This window comes from Pristiophorus japonicus, chromosome 13 (genome assembly GCF_044704955.1).
Source record: "Pristiophorus japonicus isolate sPriJap1 chromosome 13, sPriJap1.hap1, whole genome shotgun sequence".
Classification (NCBI taxonomy): Eukaryota; Metazoa; Chordata; class Chondrichthyes; family Pristiophoridae; genus Pristiophorus; species Pristiophorus japonicus.
Genome location: NC_091989.1, coordinates 142921307 through 142939622, shown reverse-complemented (window position 1 = coordinate 142939622; position 18316 = coordinate 142921307). Strand labels below are relative to the sequence as shown.

General features: G+C 43.5%; 1 protein-coding gene across 4 annotated transcripts in view; it reads left to right on the top strand.

Annotated features, from left to right (window-relative positions):
- Positions 1–14868, top strand: part of LOC139278862 (protein C19orf12 homolog) — a 73155-nt gene extending 58287 nt beyond the window's left edge. For 3 of the 4 annotated variants that reach the window (XM_070898067.1, XM_070898066.1, XM_070898065.1), the window contains 2 exons: positions 12849–13017; positions 13965–14868. In XM_070898067.1, the coding sequence (XP_070754168.1) occupies positions 12858–13017; positions 13965–14230 (426 nt within the window). In that variant the 5' untranslated portion in view covers positions 12849–12857 and the 3' untranslated portion in view covers positions 14231–14868. Of the gene's footprint in view, positions 1–4648; positions 4658–12848; positions 13018–13964 lie in introns of those variants that run through there. The other variant, XM_070898068.1, reaches the window with a different exon arrangement.
- The last annotated feature ends 3448 nt before the right edge of the window (positions 14869–18316 follow it).

The window sequence follows — 18316 nt, the reverse complement described above, 5'->3', positions numbered from 1 at the left end:
CATCCACAATGAGCATTTTACCCAAAAGCGGGCCTGCATAGTCGACATTGACACTGGACGGCGGTTTGGAGGGCTAAGACCTCCCTGGCGCCTTGGTGGCATCTCCCTGGGTGCATTGCTTAAGTGCGAGCATGTGTTACATTTGTACACGCAGGACTCTAAGTCCGCATCGATACCGGGCCACCACACATGGGATCTGGCTATCGCTTTCATCATTACGATGCCTGGTTGAGTACTGTGGAGATCACTGATGAAAGTGTCCCTGCCCTTCTTGGGGACCACTACCCGATTGTCCCACAGAAGGCAGTCTGCCTGTATAGACATTTCACCTTTGCGCCGCTGGTACGGCTTTATCTCTTCCTGCATTTCCACTGGGACACTGGACCAGCTCCCTTGAAGCACACAATTTTTTACTAGGGACAGTAAGGGGTCCTGGCTCGTCCAGGTTCTAATCTGTCGGGCTGTGACGGGTGATTGCTCACTCTCGAATGCTTGCATAACCATGACTAAATCTGCGGGCTGTGCCATTTCCACCCCCGTGGTGGGCAATGGCAATCTATTGAGAGCATCGGCACAGTTCTCTGTGCCTGGCCTGTGGCGGATGGCATACTTGTACGCGGACAACGTGAGCGACCATCTCTGGATGCGGGTCGATGCATTCGTATTTATCCCCTTACTTTCGGAAAAAAGGGATATCAGTGGCTTATATCTTAGCCCAAACAGATATTGATGTATTTTCGTTACTCCATAAACACATGCTAACGCTTCTTTTTCGATCATGCTGTAGACTCTTTTGGCCTTAGACAGACTTCTGGATGCATAAGCAACCGATTACAATTTCCCAGATTCATTAGCTTGTTGCAATACACACCTGACGCCGTACGACGATGCATCACATGCTGGTACCAAACGCTTACATGGATCATACAACACAAATAATTTGTTTGAGCATAACAATTTTCTAGCTTTTACAAAGGCATTTTCTTGGCTTTTGCCCCAAACCCATTTATCTCCTTTACGCAGTAAGGTGTGCAGTGGTTCTAACAGTGTGCTGAGACCCGGTAAGAAGTTACCAAAGTAGTTCAGGAGTCCTAGAAACGACTGCAGCTCCATTACGTTCTGTGGCCTCGGTGCATTCTCGATTGCCTCCATCTTCAAAGCAGTGGGCCTAATACCGTCTGCCGTGATTCTTCTCCCCAGGAACTCCACTTTAGGTGCTAGGAGAATGCACTTCGAGCATTTTAACCTGAGCCCCACACGGTTGAGTTGAATAAGAACCTCCTCCAGGTTCTGCAGATGCTCGACTGTGTCCCGACCTGTAACCAAGATGTCATCCTGGAAGACCACCATGCGCAGGACGTACTTCAGTAAGCTTTCCATATTTTTCTGGAATATCGCCGCGGCTGATCAAATTCCAAACGGGCATCTTATAAATGAAGAGACCTTTGTGCGTGTTGATGCAGGTGAGGCCTTTCGATGATTCCTCCAGCTCCTGCATCATGTAGGCCGAGGTCAAGTCCAGCTTCGTGAAAGTCTTTCCTCCCACCAGCGTAGCAAAAATGTCGTCGGCGGCCATTGGTAGTGGGTACTGATCCTGTAGGGAGAAACGATTGATAGTTACTTTGTAATCACCACAGATTCTGACAGTGCCATCTCCCTTGAGGACTGGAACAATTGGACTGGCCCACTCGTTGAATTCGATCAGCGAAATGATGCACTCTCGTTGCAGGCAGTCTAGCTCGATCTCTACCCTTTCTCTCATCATGTACGATACTGCTCTCGGCTTGTGATGGATGGGTCGCGCCCCCGGAATTAGGTGGATCTGCACTTTTGCTCCTTGGAACTTCCCAATGCCTGGTTCGAACAGCGAAAGGACTTGTTTAAGACCTGGGCACACGAAGTGTCGTCAGCGGACGAGAGCGCTCGGACATCGTCAGTTCCATCGTATCTTTCTCAGCCAGCTCCTGCCGAGTAGTGTCGGACCATCGCCCGGTACCACACAGAGTGGTAGCTTGTGCACCGCTCCATCATAGGAGATCTTTACAGTAGTACTGCCAATTACGGGAATCAGTTCTTTTGTGTAAGTTCTCAGTGTCGTGCGAACTGGAGTCAAGACTGGCCTTGAGGTCTTGCTGCACCACAATTTATCTAAAGTCTTTTTGCTCATAATGGACTGACTCGTGCCCGTGTCCAGCTCCATTGACACCGGGAGTCCATTTAATTCAATCTTCAACATTATCGGGGAACACTTTGTGGTAAATGTGTGTACCTCATATACCTCTGCCTCTTTGCTCTGCGGCTCTGGTTCATCGTGATCCGCCGTGGATCTGTCCTCCTCTGCAACATGGTGGCTTACAGGATTAACAGGGTTTGCAGCTTGCCTGCACATACGTTGGAGATGTCCCATTGTTCTTGCAAATGTACACATTGAAGCGGCATGAATGGAAATGATGATCACCCCCGCAGCGCCAACAAGGTGTTAATGGCCTTGCATTCATCATCCTTGATGGCAGACTCTGAGACATCTGTGGACGTGCAGCTGCAGGCATGTGGGGCCTGCCCTGTACGTTGCAATTTTAAACAACATCACTTTGTTCACAGTACTTTTAGCAGCACTCGTGTGCTGAGAGATTTGCTTCGTATTGTCACTGGTGGCAATGAACGCCTGGGCTATCGCTATGGCTTTACTCAAGGTTGGGGTCTCTACAGTCAAAAGTTTGCGAAGTATCACTTCATGGCCAATGCCAAGTACGAAAAAGTCTCTGAGCATGTGCTCCAAATGTCCTTCAAATTCGCAATGTCCTGCAAGGCATCTTAGCTCGGCAACATAACTCGCTACTTCCTGGCCTTCAGACCTTTTGTTGGTGTAGAACCGGTACCTTGCCATCAGAACGCTTTCCTTTGGGTTCAGATGCTCCCAGACCAGTGTGCACAAATCATCGTATGGTTTCTCTGTAGGGTTCGCTGGAGCAAGCAGATTTTTCATGAGGCCATACGTTGGTGCCCCGCAGACGGTGAGGAGAATCGCCCTTCGCTTCTCCTTCCAGCTCGTTGGCCACGAAGTATTGGTCAAATCACTCCATGAAGGTTTCCCAATCATCTCCCTCTGAAAATTTCTCTAGGATGCCCACTGTTCTCTGCATCGTTGGGTTCATCATCTGTATCTTGTCGCCAGTTGTTATTTATGAATGAAGAACCTGTCTGGATACTGTGAGCTCAAAGTAAAGTGTGACCTTAGTCTTTTACTGCAGGTCTCCAGAGTGCATCCCCAGCCTGTGAGGCCTCCTTAAGTACCTGTGCTCCCAAGGGATTGTGGGATCCCTTGGGACTCCAGGGGATGAGCCCTATGGTGACTATACAAGGCATATACAGGTTTACATATATAACACCACCCACCCTTTCCTTCAAATACTGTCTGTCCCACCTGTGACAGAGACTGTAATTCCCTTATTGGACTGTTCAGTCACCTAAGAACTCACATTTAGAGTGGAAGTAAGTCTTCCTCGATTTTGAGGGACTGCCTATGATGATGACTCTATGATGAAAATATTTCTACATTATGATTTTTGGCTAGGCCAATGTGTTTTAAATGAGACTCGGTTAACTGCACTCCGAAAGGATCATCTTTGATAAATGTCTGAGGTGAGAGCAAATGCAGAATACTGCCTGGGGAATGGCTTCTTGGACTGGCAGGGAGTGAGGAGGGAAAGTTGTTTCTCTGTATGTTAAGAAAACCCATCAGTTCAAAGTTGTCTCTCCAATATCTCCATTTGTGCAGATAATGCGGTCACGTTTGCCATTGTGAGGAGCTCATTGTCTGCAGTTGCAAGAAGGGGTGTCATGGCAGAAGGAAATACCGGGATGGTGTCATTGGCCAGAATTCCTGATGTTCCTGCCTGCTATGGCTCAGAATCTACTGGACATGAGCAGGATATTAGCATTCAGCACAGTCCATCAGCATAAGCGGGTCCCACAGGAGTGTTGAGGGTCATGGTCTGGAACATTACAGAAAATAATTTTCAGACCCAGTGATGTTGGCCATCTTATGGGGTCAACTTTAACTTGCCACTGAGTCTAAAGCAGGTGTCCAGTGTACAGTGGGCATCTTTTGTGATTTCTGGTGTATAACACAGCAATGAAAGGGAAACTCAATCCTGCAGCATGTTAACCTATTCACTTCATGCATAAGATTGCAAGTCATAACTCATAGGAAGTACAGGCCTGCCTATGGAAAGTGCCTTTTTGTTGTAAGCACGGAGTGACATAGTTGTCTTAACAGATTGCATCGTAAACAGAGTGTAAAGTTGGGAATTTGGTGAGAGTGGAGCTCTCTTGTAAGTGGTGGTGAGTAGGTCTCAAACTGAAATTTAGTTTGACATTTTGAATTTAACCTAGAACTTTAAAAACTGCAAAAGACATTGCAAGTTAGTGGCAGTTAACAGTTAACAGTCAATCAATCAGCAATAAATGATTGCCTGAATTACTATGAGCAGGAAGCTGAGCACTTGAAACTTGGGTGTGGCTCGAAAGGGTGTATAAAAGTTAAGTTATCTACTAGCACACTGCATTGTTATAAATGGAGTGTGTTGTAAGCAGAGTGTAAAGTTCAAAATGTGGTGCCTGCAATCCTTGTAGTGGTGTGTGTGAGCTTGAGGCAGTAAGTATGTAACATTTTGTCCACTGTTTTAGTGCTTTGTATGTATTTTTTTTTACAGCAGATTAAAAAACAGATAAATATTATAGACTAAAATATGGCTGAGCAGGATGTGTGGGTTTGTGAACAGTGAGACTGTTCAATCAGATGTCTCAGTTGCAAATATTTCTGGCTAAGTCATTGTTGGAGTGTGAGTTGGTGACACTGACACATAAGGGAGGGGGAGAAATATCTGAGCAGTTTGCTTCAGACCTTGGTCACACCTTGTCGAGTGGTGCAGTTTCAGAATGGGGTTGGTGAGAAGGGGAGCCCAGGTGAGAAAGAATGTGGATCCACAGAACCTGATCCTATCCAACAGGTACAATATACTTGCTACCTGTGAGGAAAAGGACAAAGACTGTTGGAAGGACAGCCAGTGTGCTGATCATGACACTTTGGGAGATGAGGAGGGGGATTGGGGGGGGGGGGAAGGAGGATGATCCTGGTGCCATGGTGAGACATTTCAAACTGGGTTGAAAGGATATTGGAGAGGGAAGAGATCCATGTTGGGACCAACAACATAAGAGTAGGCAAGAGGTCCTGTTTGGAGAGCATTATGAGCTAAATTAAAGAACATGATGCAAGGGTTATCTCTGGATTATTACCTGAGCCATGTGCAAATTGTTATAGGGACAAGCAGATTATGAAGGTGACTACATAGCTGAAGGGGTGGTGTGGGTAAAAGAGTTCCATTTCATGGAACACTGGCATCAGTACTGGAGCAGGAAGCTGTTGGGACAGGCTCCACCTGAACCAGTCTGTGTCCAGGGTTTGAGTGGAAAGGATAAATAGGTGGTCACAAGGACTTTTAAACTAATAATTATGGGGGCTCAGGTGAAAATGGTAGTATGAATAATAGTTCTAAAACAAATGAAATAGAAGAGAGTAGAGGAATAATCAGAACTAGTGCTTGGGGCATTACAGGTAAAGGTAAACCTAAAAGATGTAAAGTTATTAAACTGGGAGAGAGAAATTAGAAATGTGAGTAAGACATTAGAGCACAAGGACAGGTTAAGATGTTTGGCCTAAATTAAGGTTCCTTGTATAAATGCTTGGCATATAAGGAACAAATTGAATGAATTGGAGGTATGACATGGTAGCCATTACTGAGACATGGATGCAAGCCAGTCAGGGCTGGGACCTAAATATACCAGGTCTATAGGAAAGCTATTGAAAATGGCAGAGGGGGAGGAGTAGCCTTAATGATTAAGGATGAAATCACTTCAATGATATGTGGAGCTGTGTTTAGGCCCCCTAGTAAATAGGGTAGATAGAGAGAAACTATTTATTTCTGCTGGTTGGGAATTCTAAGACTAGGGGGCATAGTCTAAAAATTAGAGCCAAGCCTTTCTGGTGTGCAGTTAGGAAACACTACTTGCAAAGGATGGTAGAAGTTTGGAACCCTCCTGTAAATGGCAATTGATGCTAGGTTAATTGTTCATTTCAAATCTGAGATTGCTAGATTTTTGTTAACAAGTTATTAAGGGATATAGAGTTGGGTCACTGATCTGACATGATCTCATTGAATATCAGAACAGGGTTGATGGGCTAAATGGCTTACTCCTGTTCCTATGACAAGACAGGTGTTTTGATCTCTGCCATCACTTTTTAGGGTGATGTTGAATGATGGTCAAGAAGTATTCCACAGGGATGGAGAATTACTCAGGGCATCAGTATATGCCACCTTTTGGCAATGGCAGAGGTTTGTGTCAAGTTGCCATTATGGTGAGGGAATGGTGGGATATGACCCTATAAAGCTAAAGGTATAAAAATTGATGACACTAATTTCTTATAGAAACCTTTAGATCACATTGATAATCTGATGCATCAATTTAGTGAGCCATCTTTTAGTGTTGAAGATTCAGATTGCAATAAAAACTGTTTCAAAGCAGCAACTGTGGCTAGTGTAACAGAGGTGATTGGTGGCCCTCTTGGAATAGCATGTAGTAAGCAATATTAAACTAACTTTTTTTGTCTGAAAGTGTGTATTTTAGTGGTTCTCAAACTGGTTAACTCTGGGGCCTTCCCCCGGTGAGGGGGACAGCAAAAGGCTGTAAACTTAACCATCAGCATCACTCTGCATCGAAGTGGCAGAAATGATCTCAGTGGCTTTAATTCAGCAAACTTGATCTCACCATTGATTTTAATGGGAGTATAATTATAATTAGCTGTTCAAATGTTTACAACTGTCTCCTTAAAGCCCACTGGTTAGGCTGCACTATGTTTGGTTCCATTGGGCAGAGCAATAGTAGTAAGTGCTCTGCCCAGTGGAAGACCATTGGTCTCCTGATCTACAGCCCCAATTTCAACATATTGAAATTGGGGCTTGTTTAGGGCAGGATTTCTAACTGTCTAAACCAATGCCTGCTCAAAAACTGCATAGGCAAGAGAGTAGCTTTTTTAAAAAAAATTGTCTCTACCACCTGGTTCATGCTGAAAAACTGGGTGCTGAAGTCATTTTGGTGGTTCCACTAAAGTTACAGCACTATCAAAGAGCCACCAATATATTGTCTGTGCTGGAATAAATCGAAGGCTCATGATGAGAAAGGTAGGTGAGTCACAAGGAAAGAGAAGATTGTTTCTGACTTCCCCATATTTCTCTCCCTGTTCAAGCACTTGTCCTGTTAAGCAAAGTTCAAGATGGACATTTTACTTTTTTTTTAAAAAGTAGAAGAGCGTATTGGAAACTTGTAGATGTTGAATAAAGGGTAATTTGGGGGGGTGGGGAGGCGGGTGGTGTAAATTTGTATATTATATCTGAGCTTCGCAAACTATGAATTACTATGAATTGAAGTGATGTCACAACTAACTTGCACACCACAAGATCCCACAAACAGCAGTTGGATGAATGATCAGTTATTTTGGGATGCTGATTTAAGATGGGAATAGAAACATAGAAACATAGAAAATAGGTGCAGGAGTAGGCCATTCGGCCCTTCTAGCCTGCACTGCCATTCAATGAGTTCATGGCTGAACATGCAACTTCAGTACCCCATTCCTGCTTTCTCACCATACCCCTTGATTCCCCTAGTAGTAAGGACTCCATCTAACTCCTGTTTGAATATATTTAGTGAATTGGCCTCAACAACTTTCTGTGGTAGAGAATTCCACAGGTTCACCACTCTCTGGTGAAGAAATTCCTCCTCATCTCGGTCCTAAATGGCTTACCCCTTATCCTTAGACTCTGTCCCCTGGTTCTGGACTTCCCCAACATTGGGAACATTCTTCCTGCATCTAACCTGTCTAACCCTGTCAGAATTTTAAATGTTTCTATGAGGTCCCCTCTCATTCATCTGAACTCCAGTGAATACAAGCCCAGTTGATCCAGTCTTTCTTGATATGTCAGTCCCGCCATCCCGGGAATCAGTCTGGTGAACCTTCGCTGCACTCCCTCAATAGCAAGAATGTCCTTCCTCAGTTTAGGAGACCTAAACTGTACACAATACTCCAGGTGTGGCCTCACCAAGGCCCTGTACAACTGTAGCAACACCTCCCTGCCCCTGTACTCAAATCCCCTCACTATGAAGACCAACATGTCATTTGCTTGCTTAACCGCCTGCTGTACCTGCATGCCAACCTTCAATGACTGATGTACCATGACACCCAGGTCTCGTTGCACCTCCCCTTTTCCTAATCTGTCACCATTCCGATAATAGTCTGTCTTTCTGTTTTTTACCACCAAAGTGGATAACCTCACATTTATCCACATTATACTTCATCTGCCATGCATTTGCCCACTCAGCTAACCTATCCAAGTTGCTCTGCAGCCTCATAGCATCCTCCTCGCAGCTCACACGGCCACCCAACTTAGTGTCATCTGCAAATTTGGAGATACTACATTTAATCCCCTCGTCTAAATCATCATTAATGTACAATGTAAACAGCTGGGGCCCCAGCACAGAACCTTGCGGTACCCCACTAGTCACTGCCTGCCATTCTGAAAAGTCCCCATTTACTCCTACTCTTTGCTTCCTGTCTGACAACCAGTTCTCAATCCATGTCAGCACACTACCCCCAATCCCATGTGCTTTAACTTTGCACATTAATCTCTTGTGTGGGACCTTGTCAAAAGCCTTCTGAAAGTCCAAATATACCACATCAACTGGTTCTCCCTTGTCCACTCTACTGGAAACATCCTCAAAAAATTCTAGAAGATTTGTCAAGCATGATTTCCCTTTCACAAATCCATGCTGACTTGGACCTATCGTATCACCTCTTTCCAAATGCACTGCTATGACATCCTTAATAATTGATTCCATCATTTTACCCACTACCGATGTCAGGCTGACCGGTCTATAATTCCCTGTTATATCTCTCCCTCCTTTTTTAAAAAGTGGGGTTACATTGGCTACCCTCCACTCCATAGGAACTGATCCAGAGTCAATGGAATGTTGGAAAATGACTGTCAATGCATCCACTATTTCCAAGGCCACCTCCTTAAGTACTCTGGGATGCAGTCCATCAGGCCCTGGGGATTTATCGGCCTTCAATCCCATCAATTTCCCCAACACAATTTCCCGACTAATAAGGATTTCCCTCAGTTCCTCCTCCTTACTAGACCCTCTGACCCCTTTTATATCCGGAAGGTTGTTTGTGTCCTCCTCAGTGAATACCGAACCAAAGTACTTGTTCAATTGGTCCGCCATTTCTTTGTTCCCCGTTATGACTTCCCCTGATTCTGACTGCAAGGGACCTACGTTTGTCTTTACTAACCTTTTTCTCTTTACATATCTATAGAAACTTTTGCAATCCGTCTTAATGTTCCCTGCAAGCTTCTTCTCGTACTCCATTTTCCCTGACCTAATCAAACCCTTTGTCCTCCTCTGCTGAGTTCTAAATTTCTCCCAGTCCCTGGATTCGCTGCTATTTCTGGCCAATTTGTATGCCACTTCCTTGGCTTTAATACTATCCCTGAATAGTGGCATGGTTATACAGGAAACTCCTATTCTTTGAATTAATGCCGCAGGATCTTTAAGCATCTAAATGTCAGATACACAGGGCTTTAAGCTAACATTTCATCCAAAGGACAATGCTTACAGTAACACACTGTATTGTCCTTAGCATTACACTGATTTGTAACAGATTTATGCATTGATTCCCCCTGTAGGTCTTTAGCTAAGACTGCTGACTCTGGTTGGCCATATTCCTGGAGGTTCCATCACAGGATCTTCCGCCTCCAATTACCCTATCCAGTCCAACATTCTCTTCTCCCCATCCCCCAATATTTTTATATATAAGAAATGAAAGTGTTAAAAGAAAATGGAAACAAAACCCACTATTTTAATGTCACTATGATCTATCTCCTGGGTTGCTCGCTGCAGTGTCTGGGAGATGAATCTTTAATTCCTGGAGACTCCAGGGCAATTGTGGGGTGTTGACAATTTCTGAACCCATAATCTGGCACTGAGCCAGCAGTGCTTGAACCAAGTTGACATTTATGTATCATTCCTCTGATTATGGTGACCAGACAATTGGGCTATTAAGTCTTTTTGTGCCTGGCTCCCTATAATATTGTTTACTCACCTTGCTGTTTAGACAGGATCCTTAAAGATCCTATGGCACTATTCAAATAATTTGTGCTTTTCCTGTTGGTAGGAAAAACATAAGGACAAAGTATTTTTTTTAAATGGTGATGGCTTGGGAAGTGTTGCTGTACAGAGGGACCTGGGTGTCCTTGTACACCAGTCATTGAAAGCAAACATGCAGGTACAGCAAACAGTTAGGAAGGCAAATAGTATGTTGCCTTCATTGCAAGATGATTTAAGTACAGGAGCAAAGATGTCTTACTGGAGTTATATAGGGTCTTGGTGAGACCATACCTGGAGTATTGTGTGCAGTTTTGGTCTCCTTGCCTAAGAAAGGATATACTTGCCATAGAGTGCAGTGAAAGTTCACCAGACTGATTCCTGGGATGGCAGGACTCATGAGGCGAGATTGAGTCGACATAATCATAAGAGGTCCCTCAAAACGAGGATGACTTGCTTCCACGTCAAAAAGAGACGAGTTCACAGGTGTTTCAATGAAGAACCCAAACTACATCCTGAAGGGTGGAAGATGCCTGTGCATGAATTTTTTTAACGTGGGGTGGCTGTTGCACACCAGCCACCACACGAGCTTGACAGAGCTAGGTCTTGGTCCAGTGGCAAGGATTACCCAATACGACTGGACCAGCTCTGCTGCATGGACCTAATGCGCGCACGTATCGCAGTGTGGGCTGGCCTGTGCTGCCCCTGGGCCCCGATTGTGTCCCTCCACAGTCTCTCGCCACTCCTTCGCCCCGACCTCGCTGCTCCTGCTGTATCTGACCATGCTCCAATCACTGACCTGGATCGTGCTGACGTCACACTTCACAGCCGTCGCCCTCCTGCACCAACTCTCGCTGTACCTTGCAGTGGTACACCTCCACGCTGCTCCTGGGCCTCCGCACGCCGTTCGTTTTATGGCCCCAACCCTCGCAGGTCGGGGCCTCCACGCTGGGTCAACTAGGCCTGTATTCACTAGAGTTTAGAACCATGAGGGGATCTCATTGAAATGTAAAACATTCTGACTGGGTTGGTTAGACTGGATGTGGGGAGGATGTTTCCCCTGGCTGGGGAAGTCTAGAACAAGGTCACAGTCTTAAAAAATGGGGTAGGAAATTTAGGAGCAAGGTGAGGAGAAATTTTTTTTCTCTTGGAGGGTGGTGAACCTATGGAGTTCTCTACCACAGAAGGCTGTGGAGGCCAAGTCACTGAATATATTTAAGAGGGAGATAGATAGATAGATAGATTTTCTCAACAAAGACATTATGGGGGGGAAAAAGCAGGAATATGGTGTTGATAGAGGATCAGCCACGATCATATTGAATGGCCTACTACTGCTATTTTCTGTTTCTATGTCCCAAACAACATTTCTGCCTCAATCACCACCCCAAAATTAAAGATTTAGCAAATCTGGATTTTTTTTCTTTTCTCAGACTACTGACTTTTTGTGCAGTGATGTCACAGAAAATATGCTGGAATTCTGCTTTCACTCTAGATTTGTGGAAATATCTGGAGTTTCTTAATGCCCTTTCTTCCCCCCCCCCCACCCCCCTTACCTCTGTAACCACCTCCAGCCTTGCAATTCCCCAAGATCGCTGTGCTCCTCTAATTCTGGGCACTTGCACATCTCTGATTTTCATTGTTCCACCGTTGGCTCTAGTCTCTGCATCTCCCTCCCTAAACCTCTCCACCTCTACCTCCTTCTCAAGACATTCCTTAAATCCTAGCTCTTTGACCAAGCTTTTGGTCACCTGTCCCCATGTTGCTCAGTCACATTTTGGTTGGTAACATTTTATATAAAGGTGCTATATAGATGTAATTTGTTATCTATGGGAGTTTGTAGCAGATTTCTTTGGCATTTGATGCACATGGCTTAGATACTGGACTCTGCAGCTGTAATTGGGCATTCCTAAGTTTGTTTCTGCCCAGTGCCAGGGTCTTCTCTCTAGTTGAAGAATAGAGTTGGATGGGGGAGGACCTAGTTGTCATGGTCCACGTAGGAACCAACAACATCAGTAGAACAAGGTCCTACTAAGAATTTGAGGAGCTAGGGTCCAAATTAATACAGAACATCAAAAGGTAATACACTGGATTACTACCTGAGCCATGCACAAATTGGCATAGGGTCAAACAGATCAGTGAATTGAATGTGTGGCTCGAAGAATGATGTGGGAGAAAGGGATTTGCATTAATCCTTCATTATATCATGGGAACTTGAGCTTGCTTTTGTGCCAGTATATTAATAGATTTCAATGCTTCCCCAAGCCAAGCAGTATCCTAGTAACTCCTGCACATTTCAAAATAGGCAGAAACAGTGAACCCACGGTTCCCATGCTAGGTTCCCATGCTATGATCCCATAACCTAAGATAACCACAGTAGATAAAATGTCTTCTGACATTGGTGTATGAGGACAGTTGCACAAACTGCTAACCATAACAGCTTTGAATCTGAAAGGCCTAATTCTAATGAATAGCCTACAAAATAGTACACTGTACTTTTCTCAGCATTTAATAAAAGCAGTAGCAATTTAAATTGGAAGTCGGAATAAGAAATATTTATAAATAATTGCCTTTCCAATGAGACACATTGTCATAGCTGACAAACAGTGACGTGTGATTTGCAAATCCTTTAGTTCACCAGGATGCCTGTGCACATTGATGACGTGATGCGGTTGGTGTGCCATATTTCAAAGGTGGAAAAGATGCAAGTTGCAGTAAGATGTTCTGGGAAGGGAGCACTTGTGGCTGGTGCAATGGCATTTGCAGGAGGCTTGTTCGGTGGTCCTCCAGGAATAGCAGTTGGTGAGTGTTTGCTATTGACCTTTTTAAAGAGAAAGTAGTTTGAAAATGGCAATGAACGGTGATCAGTTTATAAAGACAAACAGTAACATGTTTGTATTAAATTATTCGAACAAACATTATTAACCCATGAAATAAATGCGAATGCCTTCCTTTTTAAATAGTGTGGAGAGGAATTTAATGTGAGCACATTGAGCATTTGTATGATATCGCTAACAGTAACTTGCCATCTATTATCTTTGTCAAATATTGTATGTAGACAAATGAATAAGGGTGTTTGCCAAACATGTGCAATATGATTCTATGAAATGTTGGTAAGTGCTCATGTGTGGATGCAAGGTGAGGATGTGATCAGGCCTGGCTGTGATGCCCTTCATGGTTAAATCACCTGCTGGCACACATTATCCTGGCTGTCAGCTGTGGCTCAGTTGGTAGCACTCTCTCCTGAGTCAGAAGGTTGTGAGTTCAAGTCCCACTCCAGGGATGTAAGCACAAATCTAGGCTGACAGTGCAGTGCTGAGGGAGTGCTGCACTGTTGAAGTGCTGTCTTTCAGATGAGATGTTAAACTGAGGCCCTGTCTGCCTCCTCGGGTGGACGTAAAAGATCCCTTGACGCTATTTTGGGAGCTATCCCTTGTGTCCAATATTTATTCCTCAATCAACAACAATGAAAATCTGGTCAATATTACATTGCGGTTTGTGGGATCTTGCTGTGTGCAAATTGGCTGTCACTTGGAAATCTGATGGTCTTGAAAGATATTTTATAAATGCAAGTCTTGCATTCTGCATTCCATGTGAATAATAGCTCTTTGGTGAAGGGACTTGAGGGCTGCTGGAACTCTGAGGAAGAGAGCTGAATATGCATCAGCATCTTTAGGAAAAGTAGTCAAATGCATTTTCAAAGTAGAATACAAACCATCTTCAAATGTATTTTTTCATATTCTCCCTAGGTGGTGTGTTTGGAGGGTTGCTGGGTGCCTGGATGACGAGTGGACAGTTCAAACCATTACCTCAGATTATCATGGAACTGCCACCAAGTCAACAGCTGATGCTGTCTAATGATGTGCACAATATTGTCCGGCATTTGGACTGGACTGATGCAGTCCAGCTGATATCATTAGTAATGGGAAATGCTGCCCTGAAGCAGCAGGTGCTGTCGGCAATAAATACATTTTTTATAAAACAGCTCCAAGCTGAAGTGCGATACTCTGACTGAAACCAATTTTAAGATGCCTTTTCTAGAAATCTAAATTAAATTGAGTAGACTGGAACAAATAAGAGGGTATTCATTTTGCTGATACAAATTTAAGGATCTGTGAAGGATGCAATTTTTGGACAATGATGCTGGAGTATTTACAAGTTGAATTCTACTGTAATTATTCACCAACATTATGGCCTGGCATTTGTAATTACAGCAAAACTGTCAGCATTATTATTCTGTAAAACTGACAGCAACTTCTGGTTTTCACATGTGCAGTTAAATGCAAAAATCTTGAAGTTGCTGTCAGTGATACACTGCTTCTCCACCAGGTGTGCTGTTGCAGTCCTCACAGATGGAAACCATAAGAAATCATTAGATTTGATGTGAGTTTCAACTTTTTATGCTCTCTTCTTGCTGTAAAAACCCTTGAAGTAAAGCCTTGTTGAGTGTAACTGAGTTTTTAGTGGCATACGAAGTCATAATTACTGCTGAATAACTTCTAGGGCCCTGGAAAAACTTTTTGTGGAGTCTCATTTCCTCTCTGCCATGATCAACATTTGATTTTTAAAATAAAAATTATATATTTTTAAAGGTTGTTATTTTAGTTTCTACCTTAATCCCATGTGTATGTCCTAATAAAGCTTACTTTTTACTTCCTGGTCTGCTTACTGTGAGAATTCTTCAATATGATTGGCTGCTCAGCTTGCATCACTGTTCCTGGTGCCAGATGGAAAGTCATGTTGGAAAAGGTGAAATTAATGTCACAAAGCCCACTAAAACTTTGTTGACTGCATTCTTTTGAGGTCAGTGGTGAATGCCATAATTTTGCCACTGACTGCAAAAAAACTAGCTTACTTCATAACCTGTTTCTTTAATCTGTATTAATTTTTTTGAAGGCTGTGTACGCTTGCCACTGATTTGTCAAGTCAGTGAATTGGAATTAGGCCAGGTTGGAGAGCAAATAATTCTGCTTGGCTATATTGGAAACTTAAGGATAATTGGGCCAAATTTTCAAAGACTTGTTAATGCTGTTTTGATTATATTGTAAATTGGTGAGCAAAACACTAAATTCATAAGATTGGTATTTATAACAAAAAAAGTGATGATTTAAAACACAATAGATGGATGCATGCTGAAAATCTACAAGAAATGATACAACAGACCTCAGTGACTCTGAACAGAAGAAATAGGAGTAGGCCATACGGTAGCAATATCTCATTAACTATTCATCTCACTAAAGCTAATATAAGAATAAGGACATGTAGATTCTGATCTGAGATCCCAGCAAACAAAATGTAATCTGAGAAGAATATAGTGGACAACATGAATGTGGAACTTTATGCAGTATTGATACAATTTTAAGAGTTGTAGGGATGGTGTGTTGCTGGACTTAATAGAAGCTAAGCTAATCAATTGAAACCACCAATGAAAAGTGTCTAATGCATTGGGAGAAACACATTAAATGCAATCAAAATGGGGCTGCATCAGGTTACAATATAAACCAGACATTCACCATCAAGGATAACTAGCCAAAGCAACCACTGCTAAGCATGCTGTATAATAACAGCTTATTTTATTCTGGGTTAACCATAAGGTACAGATGCCATCAGGAACTTTAAGAATCAAAACTGGATCTACAGTATCCTTAATGCAATTGGAGCCCCTGCATTTTCTCCAAGCTCTCAATCAACCAGTCATGTCAATAGCAGCACCCCACTGACCAGCTATGCTAACAGTAGTAACTCATTAACCAGTAACGAACATGGATAAATTATGTCGCACCAGGATGCTAAGAATGATCCTGAACCAATATAATCTCCTGTCTTTAAATAAACAGTCCAGAGCAGAAGGTGAACATGGGAAATTTCAGAGAATACACTAATGGTGTACAAAAAATCTACAAATGGGATCAACAAAGTGATCAAGCAGAAAATGCACATAACAGCAGCAGCAAATTACATTGTGGTGGTGCTTCTAGTGAATCAGAAATTTATGGCACAGAAGGAGGCCATTTGACCTATCATGTCTGTACCAGCCAAATAATAGCTGTCCAGTCTAATCCCACTCTCCAGCTCCAGGTCTGCAGCCTTGTTGGTGCTGGTACTTCAAATGCCTATACAAGTACTTTTTAAATGCAATGAGGGTTTCTGCCTCTACCACCTTTTCAGACAGTGAGTTCCCAACCCCCACCACTCTCGGTGAAAAAAAATAATCCTCTAATCCTACCAATTACTTTAAATCTATACCCCTGATTATTGACCTCTCTACTAAGGGAAATAGGCCCTTCCAATAGCTTTCCAGTCACAAAAACACCTGTTGACCATTACCCTTTGCTTCCTGCCACAGAGCCAATTTTGGACCCAACTTACCACTTTCCATTGGATTCCATGGGCTTTTACTTTTCTGACCACTCTACAATGTGGGACCGTGTCAAAAGCCTTGCTAAATTCCATGTGGACTACATCAAATGCGCTACCCTCATCGATCCTCAATGTTACCTCCTCAAAAAAAATTCAATCAAGTTAGTCAGACATGACCTTCCCTTAACAAATCAATGCTGACTGATTAATCCGATGACATCAAATTCATAAAGATCCTGTGTGACTGTGACCTTAGCTCATTATCTCTCTAATTCTCCTCAATCTCCCCAGATGCCTGCAATTATTTTCCCAGTGGTGCTAAGCAATAGATGCTGGAAAAGAAAAAGTGGGAAAAGCTATGGTAGATGGCCCCCAGTTGAACAAAAGAGCATCTGTAAATAGGGAGCTAAGTAATTGAGGATGGGTTGGATTTGGGGAAGGAGTACCAGACGACAGGGGTGTCGTGGCTGAAAGAGCAGCCCCTTTAACAATCCAAAACAGACCAGAATTGAATCAGGCCCTTTTATTACTAAATTAAATCCCCTGGCGGCAGTTTCAAGGCCCCGTCCCACCCCCGACTTTCAAATTAGCAGAACGCATGCGCAGTTTGGAAGAGGCTGAAGTCGTTGAATATGACATAACGTCATTAAACTGGAACTGTGCAGGTACGAGAAATTCTAACGGAATAACCTGACTATTTACAGCTGACTCATGAGATCGCAAGTTGGGGCAATTTTTTAAATCAAAAATCATGTCCCTCACGATTCATTTGCAAGAGTTGGCATTACTGGAAGAATGAGATCTCTTTTGGCTGTGCTTTTTCAATTTTTGTTTGGTTTGCCACTTACCACTAGCTGCTCCAAGCTATACACAAACTAGTGCTTGGTTGACGGGAGAAGTGACCTATTCTCAGGCCTCTATTTAAGCTGCACTTCAGTCCACCAGGAGGTAAGGAGGCCAAGCGTGGCTGCCCACACTGTTTTTCTACCCCGTCTATGAGAAACCATTAAGCTGCTATTTGACTTATCCCCATGGTTACAGTGTCAAAATCAGGCACTCATTGTGTAGGAGAAATACCCGAAGAATTACCTTAAATGTGTCTTCAAAATGTAGTCAGTATTCAGACTGAATGATAGGAAAGGAAAGAGTTAATGCTAACTAAACCATGAAGGCTTAGACAAACAACTCATTCCTTACCAATGATAGGAGACAAGCCATCAAGACCACAGGTCTGGAGATGGCTCTGTAAAGTCCTATCCCTGCAGTACAGATTCACACGAGGCACATACTGAAGTCAAGGTCACTCAGGACCTGCACCTTTATTACACAGCTCTCAAATGCCACACTTGCCTGAGACCTGTCCTTATATACCTGTCTGGGACAGGTATCCAGTGTCTCCTGCAAGTGCACCCCTGGTGGTAAGGTAAGCTTGTGGTTACAGGTCATCTCTAGTTACAGTCATGTATAGCATGGTAAGATACAGTTATGTACAGTAGTGTGAGATACATGACAGGCTCGTTAAGGGGTTCATAAAGATGTCCTACCTTATCTGGAGCTGTGTGCGACCCCTTTGTTAGCAAAAACCTGAGAAGCTAGAGAGTAAATAAGTGACCAGGCAGGGTTATGTGACTCATTGATTTGGGAGTCATCGAGGACTCCAACAGGGCTGTGGGGTGGTGTTGGGGGGTGGATGTGCCACTTGGTTGGGTCGGCCGCCCCAATGAGTCATCAGTGTCACAAC